Source organism: Pipistrellus hanaki (genome assembly GCF_964339955.1).
Source record: "Pipistrellus hanaki genome assembly, chromosome: 13".
NCBI classification, from domain to species: Eukaryota; Metazoa; Chordata; class Mammalia; order Chiroptera; family Vespertilionidae; genus Pipistrellus; species Pipistrellus hanaki.
Genome location: NC_140515.1, coordinates 18,428,223 through 18,444,918, shown reverse-complemented (window position 1 = coordinate 18,444,918; position 16,696 = coordinate 18,428,223). Strand labels below are relative to the sequence as shown.

General features: G+C 51.9%; 1 protein-coding gene across 2 annotated transcripts in view; it reads right to left on the bottom strand.

The window, feature by feature from the left end:
- Positions 1-16,696, bottom strand: part of FAM107A (family with sequence similarity 107 member A) — a 48,842-nt gene that overhangs the window by 17,662 nt on the left and 14,484 nt on the right. Inside the window, exon 2 of one of the 2 annotated variants that reach the window (XM_084903152.1) lies at positions 5,542-5,605. In XM_084903152.1, coding sequence (XP_084759278.1) covers positions 5,542-5,605 — 64 coding nt within the window. Of the gene's footprint in view, positions 1-3,663; positions 4,050-5,541; positions 5,606-16,696 lie in introns of those variants that run through there. The other variant, XM_084903153.1, reaches the window with a different exon arrangement.

The window sequence follows — 16,696 nt, the reverse complement described above, 5'->3', positions numbered from 1 at the left end:
GCAGGGAGGCCGGTCCTCGCTCCGCAGCTGAAGAGCCTGGGATGCCCCACCCCCAGGACATTGTAGTTCACTATAGCCGGACAGATGGACAGGGGAGCTCGGGATGGGGAGAGGATGTGAGTGAGGGTGAGTGTGTTTGCACAGACTCGCAGGGGTCCTCAAACTTTTTAAAGTGGGGGCCAGATCACGGTCCCTCAGAGAGCTGGAGGGTCGGACTATATGAACTACTAATTCCTACTGTAACACCTCGGCTGCGCTCACTGCCCAAAAAACCTGGCGGGCCGGATCAGACTCCTCTGCGGGCCGCATGTGGCCCGCGGGCCATAGTTTGAAGACCCCTGGCACAGAGGCAGATCATCGCCTGTCAAGCCACCCAAAGTTCCATGATTCCTGGCAGTGGGGTCGCCAGACATAGCAAACAAAAATACAGCATGCCCAGCCGAAACCAGTTTGACTCAGTGGATAGAGCGTCAGCCTGTGGACTAAGGGTCCCAGGTTCGATTCCGGTCAAGGGCATGTACCTTGGTTGCGGACACATCCCCAGTAGGGGGTGTGCAAGAGGCAGCTGATCAATAATTCTCTCTCATCGATGTTTCTAACTCTTTATCCCTCTCTTTTCCTCTCTGTAAAAACTCAATAAAATATATTAAAAAACAATACAGCATGCCCAATTAAATTTGAGCTTCAGATAGCAATGAATGATTTTTTAGACTCTGAAATGTTATTGGTTGTGAGTCTGAGATTCAGATCTTACTGGGTGTCCTGTGTTTTACCTGGCAACCCTCCTTGGCAGGGAGGGCTGGAGGCTCCGGCTGCCCCCTCCGGCTGCCCCCCTGGCCTGAGCTCCAGGTAGGATGCCGGTGGCCAACTGCAGGGGGAACTCCACTACAGCCCCACACAGCCTGCCAGGCACAGCCAAGCATGCGTGCTCCCCTGAGGGGACCCTGCCAGCCCAGTGGGGCAGAGCCTGGGCTCTGGTGTCAGCACAGACACCACTCCTGGCTCCAGGCTGCACAGCTAGGGGACCCGGTTAACCTTCAACTCTCCATTTCCTTGTCTCCAAAAGGGGGCAGACGTCCTTTTGAGGAGTGAAGGACATACAACAATCTGTTCACACAGAAGCCCTTCACACAGTACCGGCCCCAGAGTCTGGGCTCCACAGCGGGTGCTGTTTTCTGGGTCACTCCTTTAAGAGCATTAAAGATTTCCAGCCAAGTGAGAAGAGTGAGGTCAGAGACCAGAGCCAGTACAATCTCAGCGACAAAGAGCAAGCACACATGACCACCCACTGCGCACAGCAAAGGTTAAAAGGAGACATCCCCAGTGTTACCAGTGCCTGCTTATGGTTGGTGGGATTCTAGGTCAATGACTTCCTCTCTTTATTCTCCGATTTCCCAAAATACTCATGGTGAGCCTGTATTATTTTAATATTCAGTTATTTTAAAGTAATTTGAGATGACAGTTTTTCTAAAAGCGTTGTAGTACTTTGGGGCATAAGTTGAGGCTATTGTATGAAAACACTACTTTGATTCTACGATCCTGTCTTCGGAAGCTGCTGAAGGGGATCTTGCCTCTTGACTAAATGGTGAGTTAGTCAAGGCAGGCAGGACCGCTGGGTGGGGCGCCCCTCGCCCTGGCAGAGGGTCGCTCCCTTGGCGCCCAAGGCCCTCGAGGCCCTCTAACCGCGTACCCCAACAGGCACGGCCCCCAGGAGGAGACCGCTCTCCCCTCAGTCATACTCACTGCTCTTCCTGTGTGAGGCAGCCAGAGCAGGCAGCCCTGGGTTTGAATCTCAGCCCCACCCCCTTGGGCTGTGTCACCCCATAGGCAAGTCACGTTACCCTCTGAGCTTCGGTCTCCTCATGTTTAAGACAGTGATCAATCCATATTGGTTGAATGATTAAATGAAGGAAGTTCATGAGAGGCACAGCATTTGGCAGAGAGAGTGGCAGGAACAAGTGGGGGAGGAAGAACAATCACTGGCCGTTGTTATTACTGTCCTCAGAAGGTGTGCAGACTTCGGCATCCATGGACCCAAGTTTGAATGCATCTTCTCTCTACCCTTTAGAAAAGGTTCCTTAGCAGGGCCATGGGCCAGCAAGCTGCTTGCTCTCTCTGACTTCGGTCTCCTCTTCCATCAAAAGGGGATGACAATTAGCGGTGACTCCAGGGCTGTGGAGTGGGCCAGAGGCCCAGCGCCTAGCGCCTAGCGCATAGTAGGTGGCCCAGTCACAGGCCTCTGTGCCCTCCTGGCTGCGTCGCTGTGTGCAGATATGTGCCGCGGGAACGACTCTAACATGTCTGTGAGTTTGGAGGGGCTGCGGCTCCGAATGATACATGCTACCTTTGGAGCAAGGCTCCTGGCTGCAGTTAGAGGGAGCTCAGCTGTTGGGATTGGAGCTGAGCCCTCCGCATTTTGCTGAGAGGAGAGGAACTGGGCAGGACACTTAGAGAGTGCTCGGTGGGGGGAATCGCTGGAGCTGGGATTTGAAATCAGATTCTTTTCATTAGAAAGCGCATCCCTTCCTGCCAGCCGGCTGGCGCCGCCACATCTAAGACCTTCCCCGGAAGGCGCCACCAGCCCTGATGCTCTCTGGCTTTGGACTTGGAGAGCCTTGTCCCTGGGCTCCGCAGCAGTGGCTCCGCGACGCGGGCCGGTCCGGGTGGGAAAGGCGATTGGTCCGGAGGTCCCAGAGCGGACGGACAGCTCCGGGCTGGCCCTGGGCACACAGCCCGGGCCTCTCCTCCGCCCCCAGCGATCCGCAGGCAGGACCGCTGGGTGGGGCGCCCCTCGCCCTGGCAGAGGGTCGCTCCCCCGGCGCCCAAGGCCCTCGAGGCCCTCTAACCGCGTACCCCCACAGGCACGGCCCCCAGGAGGAGACCGCTCTCCACCTTCCCCATCGTCACGTTCAAGCACAAAGTCCAGAAGGAACCGTCCCAAACGCCGGATTCGGACATTCAGCGTCTCCTTCTTTCCACCTTCCCCTGTTTTCCAAATTACTTGTAAAGTGACCATATCGTACGTTGGTTTCATTTTCCTAAATAAAAGCATCTCTCATCGTCCTGAGCAGTAACGTAATATGTTTACTTCAAATGAAAGGAGAGATAGGAGGAAACACACTTATTCAACTCCCACCCGCAAAAGAGACGCGTGGTGTTTCCTGACAAATCTTGTTCTCCTTAACGGCTTAAAGGACGCCTATGGAAAACGCTTCCTTGCCTCCAGGAACTTGCTCGCCCCCCTCCCACCGTTCCCGCGAACCTAATTTCCCTGGACATCAGTCTATTTCGTGCTCCCTCCTGCCCCGAGCCCGGGCCCCCGGCGCCCCGCGCCCCAGGCGCCGCGCGGACCCCCAAGAGGGGAGCTCACTTCTGTCGCCAGGACACTGAGTGTGAGCGAGCGAGCGAGTGTTCGCGCCCACATAGCCATACAAATCCCCAGGGGGAAGAATGCAGGAAGGAAAGGAGGAACGAAAGGGAAGAAGAGAGCGGAGAAAGAAAAGTAATGAAAGGGAGGAAGGGAGGAAGGAAGGGAAGGGGGGAAGCGGAGCCAGGAAGGACCAAAGCGCCGCGGCGGGCTGGCTGGGGCTGCGCTCGGTGCGCCCACCAGCCCTCTCCGCGGCCCTCCAGGACGGAGGCGGGGAGGGCCTGGCTCCCACTTACCGGACCGGAGCAGCACAGCCCGGTACAGCCCGGTGGCCTCGGCGGGCACCCGCGCCCGCTCGCCCAGCCTCTGCGCCATGCGCCCGCGCACCCGACCGCGGAGCCGGCACTGCAGGCGGGGAGCGCGGAGCAGCGGGGCTGGCGTCTCTGCGGCCCAAACCCGCCGCGGGTCAGGTTACGGCGCTGCGGCCGTGGGGCGCGGAGGCGCCGCGGGGGAGGGCCCGGAGCCAGGGCGAGGGTAGGTCCACCCCACCGGGCAGCCGGCAGGACGCGGGTAAGCGTCTGGTCTCAGGACCCCTGGGCCTGCGGTCCCAGGTCCAAGGCGAGAACCGGGTGCCCTGATTCCCAGGTGGTCTCCCACCTACTCTACTTCCTCCTCCTGGCTGCTGGTGTGGGGTTCTGAGATGCCATTCTTGGGATGGGAACGCAGCGCCACCCATCAACAGCTGTGTGACCCCACGGTTTAATGACCTGACCTGGCAAAGTCTCAGTTTTCTCATCTGTAAACTGGGTACTTATCTCTCAGGGTTGTGAGGGTAACTGATATATCTCAGAAGAGTGGCTAGCACAGAACGATCACGACACACTGGTATTTTAAAAAGTGTTCGGGGTGTCTGGGGTGGGTGGCACTGAGAAGCCAGGACTTCACCGGGGGAGGAGGGTTGGGGTGGGAAGCCTGTGGATGCACAAGATTGATTTCTCTGGCTTTGTGGACTCTTTTAACAGCAGAGATGGGAGGACCAACCAAAAGAATCTGAAAGTGAAGAGGCAAAGTTAATCTGGAAGATACCGATCGTATAAGAAACGGAGTGTTGATTATCTACTGTGCTAGGTGCCGTGCTCTCTCCCAAAACAAAAAGCAAATCTCCACTGTGTGCTTGATGTCCTCTCTGTTTCATCTTCCCAACCCTATGAATCAGCATCTATCAGCCTTCCCATTTTGCAGATGAGCAAACTGAGGCTCACAGAAGCTAAACAACTTCTCTGCCACCACAGAGTGTGGAGCTGGGATACACACTCAAGTGGCCTGACCCCAGACACGGGCTGCTCTGTTATTCCATGGACTCTTTAAAAAAGCGCTGAAGAGCAGGTGTTGTCTCAAGTTAGAGATGAGATCATTGAGACTCAGGTGAAGATGGAGGAGTCAAGACCCAATCCAGTCTCCACCCACAAACTAGTGCCCCTCAAACCTAGGGACCGCCCCCCCTGGAGCTGTCCAAGGTATTGGATGGCATCAGTTAAGGCTGCACTTGCGTGGGCTCGGGAATCCTGAGCTGGCTGTTGGGGCCTCAGCCACACAGTGTCACCTCCATCTGCCTCTGAGTCCTCTCCAGCCTTGATGCCTCCCAGGCCATCTGCCTGCAAAGCCCTCTCTGGCTGGCCCTTGGCCACTGCTCAGTCCCCGCTTCTGCTCTGATTCACAGATCCCTGTACTTCTCTGATCCTCAGTCAGCACCCTGGGCCCCAGGGACCCAAGGGACACACCTGGATCTTCAGGGACCTCACTGATTGGCCGGACTTACCATGCCTGTCATCAACAACCAGCCGCCATGCTTCTTCAGAGGATGAAATGGCACTCAATTTACCATTCATCTCATTTTACCCACTCTTTGATAAAGTATGGTGATGGCCCTTTTAGAAATGAGGAAATAGGCTCAAGTGAGTTGGCCAAGATCCCATACCTAGTTAGTGGTGGAACTGGAATTTGAACCCAGATGGCACCAAGGCTGCAGGGGGGAAACCAAGCCAGGATTGAACAAGGTGGGGTTCAGGAAAACTGTGACTAAGGAGTGCACATTGACAGCATGCCCAGAGGATTAACTCAGTTGTACTCCCCCCTTCCCTGCCCCCGAAGGATCCTAGGTGGACCTGACTTACCTGAGCCATTTAGTCTCTGCTTCTCATTTTCATTATGAAATATGGCCCGAGGAGAGTATTCTTTCTGTGAACAGAAAGAAAGGAGGTGGAGGAGTGAGGAAATATTCAATGTCCCTGAGTCTTTTGACTATAGAAAGGACTGGGCAGGGTCAAAATCCTCATACTGTCCACTCAGACTACCCAGAGAAACACATTACTATGTCCTTGGAGTGCACATGTGAGTGTGTTTGTGTGTGTTGGGGGATATTTATGAGGCTCATGCCCTTTTTAAAAAATAGATTACTTTTGAGAACAGTTTAAGACTTAGAGGAAAATGAGAAGATTATACAGAGAATTTATTGTACCTCACACACAGTTTCTCTATTATTAATATTTTACATGTATGTAGTTTTACATGTGTGTAGTAGGGTACATTTGTTACAATTAATGAATTAATTTTGACATATTATTAATAATTAAAGCCATTTCTCCTTACACTTCTCTTAGCTCTGACAGTTTCTCAGACTCTTTGGTTTTGACAGCCTTGGCAATTTTGAGGAGTACTGAGAGTCATGTCTTTTTTATGTTGGAATCTTATCCATACAGTGCCTTCTGCCCGGCCTGCCTTGTCCCACCTTCCTGGCTAACTCCTTCTTCTTCAAGGGTCAACTCAGAGGCTTCAGGGTTTGCCTTTCAAGGTCAGTTCCTGGGCACCTTCTTTTCTCCCTCAACACTCATGACTTTAAAAACAGCTCTAAGCCAACGATCCCCAAACCTGTGTTTCCAACCCAGACTTTCATTGTGAGCTTCAACGCTGTCCAACAGGCCACCCGGCATCTCCACTTGAGAGTCTAATAGGCCCAACACTTAGTGGCCCCAGGGACTGCTCAGGGCGGGTAGAAGGGGCTGGGGTCCTGACGTTTTCCCATGGACCCATTTATCCCACTTGGAGCTCTGCTACAGAGGAGGCCTTAGAAGGGGGAGGGTGTTTTTTGGAATTTGGCCAAGCCTCTTTTGTGTTTTTTAACAAAGGCATTGAGAGGACCAGTAACCTCATCTGTGGAAGAAAATTCCAGGACATAGAAAAAGGACCTGCTTCAGAGGCTCTCAGGGGCTCAGGGGTTCTTCTCACACAGACCTGGGGAGTGGGGCTGGGTCCCAAGGGCAGCATTAGCATCACAAAGCCAGGGCTGCAGAAGGAGCAGCTCCCAGAACCAGCGTTCCAATGATTGTGCCTTGCATTCCCTCCTCCCCCCCCTTACATGACAGACTCGTTGGGAAATCAGGGCAACCTATGTCCAGTGAGACCTCAGTGACCAGAGGCCTCTGTCTCTTTAATGACTGGAGCTTGGTGAGGAGAAAACACTCACTGGCACGCAGCCCCCTCTGAAGGCGAAGCTAATTTGAAAAGCCACCTGGATCTTTGCTGACGTATTACAGGTAATAGATAGTCTTTTCTAAGGACTGTGCTGAGGAATACAGCCAATGCTCATTTGTTCTCGGCGTTTAGGGACTGGAAGATGCGGGCTTAGCTATCATTTTGGTTTGTGAGAGGTAGCACACACAGTACAATACCAGAGGAGATGCTATTGTATATTGTACAACGGACCTGACTGTGTCTGAACACAATCCACTGTTGGCTGAGGCCAAAGACATTTGCATTTCTTCTGTCCTTCCTGTGGCCACCACCTGCTTCCTTTTCATGCCCCAATTGTTGCAGAAATGTTCTCGGGGTTGGACCTGGGTGATCTTCCATGAGTCTATCCCCCCCTCTTCCTCACTTTGCTTCTGGAGGCGGATGCCTCCATTTGAGATGTCTCAAAGAGACCATGGACCCGTCACACACCCTCCTTAGTCTTCCCTACAAAAGCCGTGCACCAAGGAACACTTATGGGAGCTTGCTTTGTTCGTAAAATTTTAATCGGAGGATTAGCACACATCCATAAAGTGCACTCATCCCAAGTATGCAGCTCTGTGAAGTCAGCCATATGTGCTCACCCACACAACCACTCCAAGAATGAGACAGAAAGCATTCCTGGCACCGCGGAGGGCTCCCTGTGTCTAAGTTCTAGAACTTCTTCTAAATGGAATCATGAAACGTATTCTTTGGAGTCTGGCTTCTTTCACTCAACAGCATGTTTGAGATTCATCAGCAGGTCATTCTCTTTACTGCTGAGTCATACCCCATCCTACAGCTACATCCCGGTGTGGCTGTCTGTCTTCCTGAGGACAGACATTTGGATGGTTTCCAGTTTAGGCTCTGACTAATAAAGGGGCTATGAGCATCTTTCTATGAATATGTAGGCAAACTCAGTGGTTTCTGCTGGGCAAATACCCAGCCGTGGAATTGCTGAGTCATAAGGTAGGTGAAAGTTTAGCTAGAGTAGATACCGTCAACAGTGATTGTATCCATTTATGTGTTGTGCTTTTGGTTTCTTCACAACATAGATTTTTTTTTTTTTTTTTTGAAACACTGAGGTCACTTCTGTGCACAATGCCTTGGATTGGTGGTGAAGACGCAGGCGGTATTAGCACAATCACAGCTTATGAATGTAGATGGGCCCGAGTTCTGACTTTGGGAGAGATGAGGTGGGATGTGAGAGTGTTCGTCCTTGTAACCTGGAGGGAATCAGAGGGAGGTGTGTCCCTGGATGTCTTTTTCACCCCCCAATAAATTGTAAATATTGTGACTTATTCAGGGGTGTCTTCAATGTGTAGCATAGTTGCTGGCACATAGGTGCTTAGTAAAGGAAAACCAACTTAATAATTGTAGCAAACGCTTACTGAGCATGCCTATGGTCTCACTTAAGCCTCATAACGGTCCTTTGACCATTAGGGGAGAGTGAGTCAGAGATGAGGAAGGAAGCTGAGCCCGGGACAGGTTAAGACATGAAAACACACGGCAGCCCTGTGACCATGAGGCAGTCCGACTCGGAGCCTTGCTACAGGTAAATAGGTACGAGAGTTGGGGCACTCTCACTGTGAAATCTAATACCCGCCCATTTTTCCTTTGGCCAACATGTCTTACCTACCAGTGTTGCCTCCCTGTCTCTAGGAATTTTTATGGATTTATCATGCCGATGTAAATTCTCATGCACATGTATTAAATGTGTATTTTCTCCTGTTAATCTGTCTCTGTCAATTTGCTTATTAGCCCAGCCAGAAGAACTTAGACGGTGGGAAGAAAAGTACTAATAAAAAAAATCCCATTCACAAATGGGGTATGTGAGTGTGTGCACACATGTGTGTGCATGAATGGGTGTGTCACGGCAAGAGCTTGCACCCCATTTCACAGAAAGGGAAACTGAGGTTAAGGAACCCTTCTCTGTGGAGTCAGCTGGGCCAGCCTCCCCGCCAAGCTAATTCTTAAAGGCAGAACATTTAACATGGACCCATTTAGCCCATTTTACAGAGAAGGAGGCGGGGCTCCGAGTGCAGGTGCCCTGCCCAAGGCCATGAGATTGTCTGCCTGCAGATTCCTACCCTCCTCACTACCCTGTAGGTGGCTCACGGGACAGGCATTGGGCTAACTGTGCAAATGGCATGATCTCAAGGAATCCTTGCAACCGCCCAGTGAGGTAGCTCAACTGTGATCCCATTTTACAGGTAAGAACACGGATGCTCGGAAAGGTTACAGAGCGTGCTCAGCTCACCCCGGGAGTGGAAGAGCAAGGCTGGGGCCTTCTGTTGGCCCTAAAGCTGTGACGAGGCAGTGCTGTCCAGCAGAAGGTCCTGCGATGACGGAAATGTCCGATATTTGTGCTGACCATTCAGTAGGCACTAGCCCCCTGAGAACAGTTAGCGCTTGAAATGTGGCTAGTGCAGTGGTCAGCAAACTCATTAGTCAACGGAGCCAAATATCAATAGTACAATTTCTTTTGGGAGTCAAATTTTTAAAACTTAAACTTCTTCTAACGCCACTTCTTTAAAATAGACCTGCCCAGGCCGTGGTATTTTGTGGAAGAGCCACACTCAAGGGGCCAAAGGGCTGCATATGGCTCGAGAGCCATAGTTTGCCAACCACGGGGCTACCAGGTGTTAGCCTTCCCTAATTCTAATTAATTTAAGTCGCTCGTTGGCAGGGCCGCTCTAAGGGGTCCGGTGGGGAGGAGAAGACTGCGGGGCACAGATGACGGAGCAGCTGCCCTCGTGGGAAACCATCGAGCCCCCAGGAGAGCCGCACTGGGCAGTGCTCACAAAGCGCCCACAGCCAGCTCTCATTCTGGGCCCCAGAACCAGGCCCGTGAAAAGAACCAGGGCTTCGTACTCAAATGTGGCCTAACAAGGCTCTTCACCCAAGACTCCGCTTCCTCACGTATGAGAGGCTTTAAAGATGAGAGATGAGAGAATACACAGAATTGGCATTCGATAAGCTATTCGGTGGTCATACTATCATCACAATTGCTTTTATGGATTATGGGCTCACTGTTAAGCTTTTATTTTTTTTTCATTATATAATAGTAAAGCACATTTATGGTAATACTGGTAACTTAAACAATGCCAATGGATATAGAGCCTGACCCTAAAAATCTCTAAATACTTGACCCCCTCCCGGATGAAGCCATTGTAAGTAGTTTCCTGTGCCCTCCTCCAGGATATGTCTCCACATCCACAAACACCTAGAACAATTCCAATCTACCCCTTTGAAATGCACAAAAGAGACCCCACTAAATGCATTATTCTTCAACTTGCTCCTGCCACTTTAAGAAATCTTGAGGGCATTTTCCCACGTGTGCAGGTTCAGATCTATTGCCTTATCTTCCTGTTTGCACAGTGCTTCCCGGCGAAGGTCATTCATGACTAATTTTGCAGGTCCTTCCTGCTGGACACGAAGGTTGTTAACGGTTTATTTTGCTGTTGCGAGTGACGTTTCAGGAAACGCTTTACACATGTCCTTCTGTACGTGGACAAGAGCGATCACCCAGAGGGACTGTTCTCACCAGTAGAGCCCCGGGGTCAATGGCTGCGGCATTTTAAACCGTAATAGATCTTTGCATAGGTACCATGTCACTTAAAACCTCTCGGGAGCACTGAACTTTAATACGTGAATGTTCTGGTATGTTCTTCTGAAAAGACTCCTTAAGTCACACTAGCAATCCCTCCTGGAATGTGTTTGTTGGGTGGGTTTGGAGTTCTGGAGAAAACCGGTTTTTTCTTTAAGCAGCTCTGGTTTCTAAAGCCTCCGTGGGTTAGGGATGTGGACAGGGCCAGGAGAGGGGACGTGGCCAGGGGACAGCTGCAGGTCAAGGAAATGATCCCCACTAACCCAGCCCTGGCTGGCTGCTGGGGCCGAGGGCCAACACTCCCCTCCCGGGGAGGCCAACCCAGTAGGAAGCAGGGCTTTGCTGCTTATGAAATAGCACCCCAGGGAGCCGCAGCCTGGGGCTCTGGTGGGGGCGGGGGGCGGGAGGAAACACCCAGAAGGGCCTCGCCAAGGACTGGACAATGGCGGGTCCCAGGAGGTGAAATCCGAACGGCCCACAAACGTAAGAAAAGATGCGTGGCCTCCCCAGAAATCAAAGAAATGCACACTCTGGCAACAATGGAGTATTATTTTTCACCTATCAGATGGGCGAAGATTAAAGCAACGTGGCACCTCGTGCTGGAGTGTTGATACCTAGGGTGGGTAAAGGGACACACAGGTGCACTCCTGGAGGGAGGGTCGCTGGCAGGAAACTGGCTTTCTCAGGTCCATGCTATCCCACCTCTAGAAGTGGCTTAAAGGAAATAACTGAACAAATGCACTAGGACATGTGGACCAAGAGGTGCATTATCCAGCACTGTTCATAACAGCAAAAAGATTGGCGACAAGGCAAATGCCCAGAGGTAGGGAACTGGTTAAATAAACGGTGTTATCGCCATAAAATATAGCAATCTGTGGCTACAACGGATACTGTAGACTTGTGTTTACTAACCTGGAAGATGCCCTCAGAAGGGGGAAAACAGGTTAGAGAATAGTATTTGCGGTTCTGTTTTTTGGAAACAAAATTGGTTGTATGTATTATTACACATGTAGTGTTTTGCTCTAGATTTAGTGTTACATATAAATAACATATATATTTGCATGTAGATATGTGTCTACGTGTGTCTATATATGTATATAATGCAAATTTACATAGTAAATGTTTGGAAGGATATGATTATATTTAAATGGTGGGAAATTTTTTCACGAATTTAGTCATTAATTCATTTTTATAGCTCTTTAAATTTCCTGAGGGTTTTTCTTTTTGGCAATGAACCTGTGTTGCTATCATAACAAGAAAAGTAATTTGTTGATATTTTAGTTTAGAAAGCGGCTGCCTCTGTCTCAGCTGTCTTAGCCAGTCTAAATGCAAGACTGTCCCCAGCTCCTGTCTGCTTTAGAAGCCCCTCCCATCCCAGCTGTGATTGCAGCAGTAACGACCAAGAGGAGGATAGCGAGGTCCGTGCGCGGAGCACACGCTGCATCCCGGCGTTGGCTGGCACTTATGTGCATCCTCCCATTCTCCCCTGTCCCCGCTCCCAGGTTCCCCCCACCTACTCTTTGTGCTTCCCATCGGGATCTTGGTGCTGAGCAGTCCCTATGTGGGGTTTGAAGAAGGCAGCCACAAAGGGCCTCTGGTTTCTGCAGAGGTCCCCGAGGTTGTCGCTGGTGGCGCTGGTTGCTAGGAGACATTTCTCAGGAAAGGTTCCTTTGGAGAAGGAGCCTGGGCTCTGCCCTCAGATCCATCCTACACCTGAGAGAGAGACATCCCAGCCGTGCTTCCTGCCGGGGTGTGGAGGCAGATCCAATTCCTTCTCTGACTGCTTTTCCTGGGCCCCAGCGTGGAGGGTATCCTGGCTGGAAACAGTTTCTGTGCGAGACAAACTCTGAACCCTGGGGACAAAGGGCCTTTGGGAGGACCTGCCCACTCTCCCCATTCCATAAACGGGGAAACGGAAGCACAGGGAGAGACTCACATAGTGAGTTAGCGGAGGGGTCCTGATTCGTCTTTCTCGTTACTGCACAAGCTCCTGCCTCCGAGTCCTGCATGGTGAGACCGCAGGAGCTCAGTGTGCGAGGCCTGGCTGGTTTCCTTTTATCCATCTTGGGGCATCAAAGCCTTTGTGGGGGACAAATGGTTACTCTGTTCAAATGGAGATGAGCAGCTGGCGTTTACTAGGCATCTACTCTGTGCCCAGCCAGGGGCTACGGGCTTTAGCATCTTCACCTGCTAAACCTGACCTCGGCACTCTCTTGGGGTCAGTTTCTACTGCCTTTTTTTCTTTTTTCTTCCTTGACTAAAGATCACCTTTCGTTGTCTCTTTGTAGGTCTAGAAAATTTTGATCGTATACTCTATGTGGGATGTGACGTATTGTAGAGACTGGATTCTGTTTTCGTCTTCGGAGGAGTGTCACATTTTGTTTTTGCAGGCGGTACAATTACTGGCGGGTCCCTCTGAAATCCCCTGGGCTTAGCTTTAATACTTCCTTAGGGAGGATTCATGCAAAGTTCAAGCTGTTTCCCAAGCCTTCGGAACTCGGCAGGACTCACTTCCAAACTCCCCTCTGAGGATCTTGGAGGATTGGGCTTCAGGCTTCGCTAGGGCAGGTCCAGAGCAGCCCCTACGCTGGAGCTCCGAAGGCACGGCCTTCTTGGTGCAGCTCCAGGCCTGGGATGAAGGTCTCTCCAGTGACTCCCAGCACTGCTGCACCTGTAGTGACCTCACCACCAGCTCCTAACAGCGGCCATCTGGGAAACCTTGGAGAGGCTCACCGCAGGCACATGTAGCCCAGGCTTTGGACAAAGACTTTTGGGTCCTGGGACCCACTCAGACTTCTGGGGTTCCCCTTTCCCCACAGAGTCCTTCTGCTTTTGTTCCCCTAGTGCCCCAAACTCTGACCTTTCCTCCTAAGCTCAGAGGGACTGTCATGCTCCATTGGGTGTCCGTGGCTTTGTGCCATGCTGGTGCAATTATCCCAGGAATCTGCTCTCCACTGCCTGATAACAGTTGTCTACGGTTCTGTAAAGTGTGGCTATTTTTGGTGGGAGGGCTGGTCTGGTACCTGGTCTTGTGTCATGGTCAGAAGTCAAAGTCCAGCGCACACCTAGGTTCCCTCTGTCTTCACTTGATTCTAACAATACACTACGGCAAAGGTGGTGGCTTGTCACTCTCACAATTATGGTAGTACCAGAGGCCCATGTCCCCTCAGCCCCTCGCAGTCTGGGATGCCCTTGGGGGATGTCTGACTGCCACGGCGGCGGGAGAGGCTCCCACCACCGCCGTGCTCGCCAGCCATGAGCCCGGCTTCTGGCTGAGCAGCGTTCCCCTTGTGGGAGCACACTGACCACCAGGGGGCAGCTCCCAGTTGAGCATCTACCCCCTGGTGGTCAGTGCGCATCATAGGGACCGGTCATTCCGCTGTTTGGTCAATATTAGCCTCTTATTATATAGGATATGTTTTCATGTGTGTGTGTGTGTGTGTGTGTGTGTGTGTGTGTGTGCCTGTCTTGCCAGCATGCACAAGCAAGAGATTCTCCTTGCTGACATGGTAAAGTGAGCAGCCATGCTGAGAAGCCCACAGGGTCAGGAACTGAAGCACACGTGTTGGGAATTGTTGGCAGCCTCTAGCACTGAGGCCAGGCTCCAACCAACACCCAACATCTGGGACCTCCTGTCCTGCAACCACAGGAAATGAATCCTGCTGCAAACCGATGGAGCTCAGAAGCAGGTTCTTCCCCAGCTGAGCCTCCAGTGGAGGACACAGCCTGGGGGCCGGCCCCTGGTGAGACTGAGCAGAGGACACAGCTATGCCAGGCCAGGACTCCAGCCCATGGAAATCGTGATAAAGAGTGTTGTTTGAAGCTGCCGAAAGCATGTTCATTTGTTACCACAGCAGAAAACCAGTGCAATGGGCTGTGGAGAGTAAGAGACCCAGGTTTGATTTCTGCCCTGCTTACCAGCATTGTGACCTTACGTGAGTCACATCACCTCTCTGAGCCCCGTTTTCTCATCTGCAAACAGATGCAGACTTGAGAGAATTGGAGCTAGTGATGGAAAAGCACCGATCACGTGGCCTGGTACAGAGTAGGTACTCGATAAATAGTGGCAGTTAAGATTTATCATGATTTAAAATTTTCTTGTATTTTTCTAAGTTTTTTAAAAAAAATGTATTTTATTGATATTTTTACAGAGAGGAGGAAGGGAGAGAGATAGCTAGAATGTCGATGAGAGAGAAACATCGACCAGCTGCCTCTTGCACACCCCCTACCGAGGATGTGCCCGCAACCAATGTACATGCCCTTGACCGGAATCGAACCTGGGACCTTCCAGTCCGCAGACCGATGCTCTACCACTGAGCCAAACCGGTTTCGGCATATTTTTCTAAGTTTTTTGACACCTATCATGGATTGCTTTGGTAAATAGAAAAAAAATAAGCTCTTCTCAAAATAATTAAGGGGAGAGTTGACTTATGTAAGAGCCCACACCTAGGCAGCATTAGAGCCAGTTGAAGCCTGAGAATCCTTCCTCATACCTGAAATAGCAGCAGCAGCAACAACAACAACAACCCTAAAGAGCCAGGCCCCTCAACTGCACCCAATCTGCAAGGTGATGTAATTATTCCCATTTTACAGATGAAGAAACTGAGGCTCGGAGAGGCTGAGTCACCTGCCCAAATCCCCACAGCAGACAAGCGGCAGAGCTGGGATTTGCCTCCTGCACCTGGAAGGGACCACCTCGTCCATGGCCTCCACCCCTGGCCTGGATTCTCCCTCCCCGGACCCCCGAGGAGGTGGCCTGAGGGACACCTGGGTTTTCTGGAACGGGGCAAAGGCAAGGAAATCAGCAGCGAGGCCTGGCGCCGGATCTCATTACGCCGGGGGAGATCGCGTTTCCCCTGCTCCGGCGCCGGGGGGCAGGGCAGAGCCGTGGGCAGGCAGCCACTTCCCTGGTTATTCAAGTAGAAAATTACAGCTGCCCAGAATAGCCCGGGCATTCTTTTATTTATGAATAAGCAGCGCGTCTGTGGAGCTGGAGGGGGTCACATGTATTTCTTTCCACTGGGCACCTTCCTGGCATCTGCAGGGATCCCTCTCTCAGGAAACGGGGAGCTGGCAGGCCTGGGAGGGCACGCTTTCGGGGCGTGGGTGTGGGAAAAGGAGAACCCGGGCCCCACCAGGCAGCCGCTGGAGGAGACCCCGGTCCTGAGGGCCCGCATTCCCCGGGGGTGCAGGGAACGGGATGGCAGACCTGGGTCTGTCCTCGCCGCCCCCTCCTTGTCCTATGACCTTGGGCCAATGGCTTAACCCCCCTGGGCCTTCATTTCTTCTTCTGTAAAATGGGATGAGTTCTAAACTCACAGAAAAGTTTGTTTTTTTTTCAGAGCATAAAATTAATACTTGTTCACTATAGACAGTTAAGAAAGTACAAAAAAGCCGAAACCGGGTTGGCTCAGTGGATAGAGCATCGGCCTGCCCAGGTTCAACTCCGGTCAAGGGCATGTACCTTGGTTGCGGGCACATCCCCAGTAGGGGGTGTGCAAGAGGCAGCTGATCGATGATTCTCTCTCATCAATGTTTCTAACTCTCTATCCCTCTCTCTTCCTCTCTGTAAAAAATCAATAAAATATAAATAAATAAAAAAGTACCAAAAAACCAACAACCTACAAAGATGACCACGATAGCCCCCCATTGCCCCTCCCCAATTATATAACCAGGATTCACATTTGGCACATACCCTGCCAGTCTTCTTTGTACGCATGTATAAAATATGTAGACGGCTGGCAGCGCCCGGTGCCTGAGCCACTGTGCTCTAAAGATGGAACCCTCACACAGAGTCGGTCAAGAAACCTGTATTGGGCACTGCCCTAGGCCCTAGGCCCTGGGCCCCAGCACCTGCCACTTCTTTCTTCCTGTTTCCAGCCCCCTGGCGACAACCCTGACTCTAAGCTCCTTCTCAAAGCCATCGGAGGGGTTATGAGGGAGGAAAGCCATTCGCAGGCCCCAGACGTGGGCGTGGGGCCCACGGTGGGGACATCTGTGACCTTGCCCTGCAGCCGGCCTGGCGCACAGATGGGCTGGCCTGGGCCTGGCTGGTCGATCCCGATCCCCTCTCCCCGGGCTGCGTCTTCACTAGTGAATCCGTGCCAATCCCAGAGCGGGGGCCTGGCACACCGAGTGCGGTCCATCCATCTTAGCTACGGACACGGCTCTTC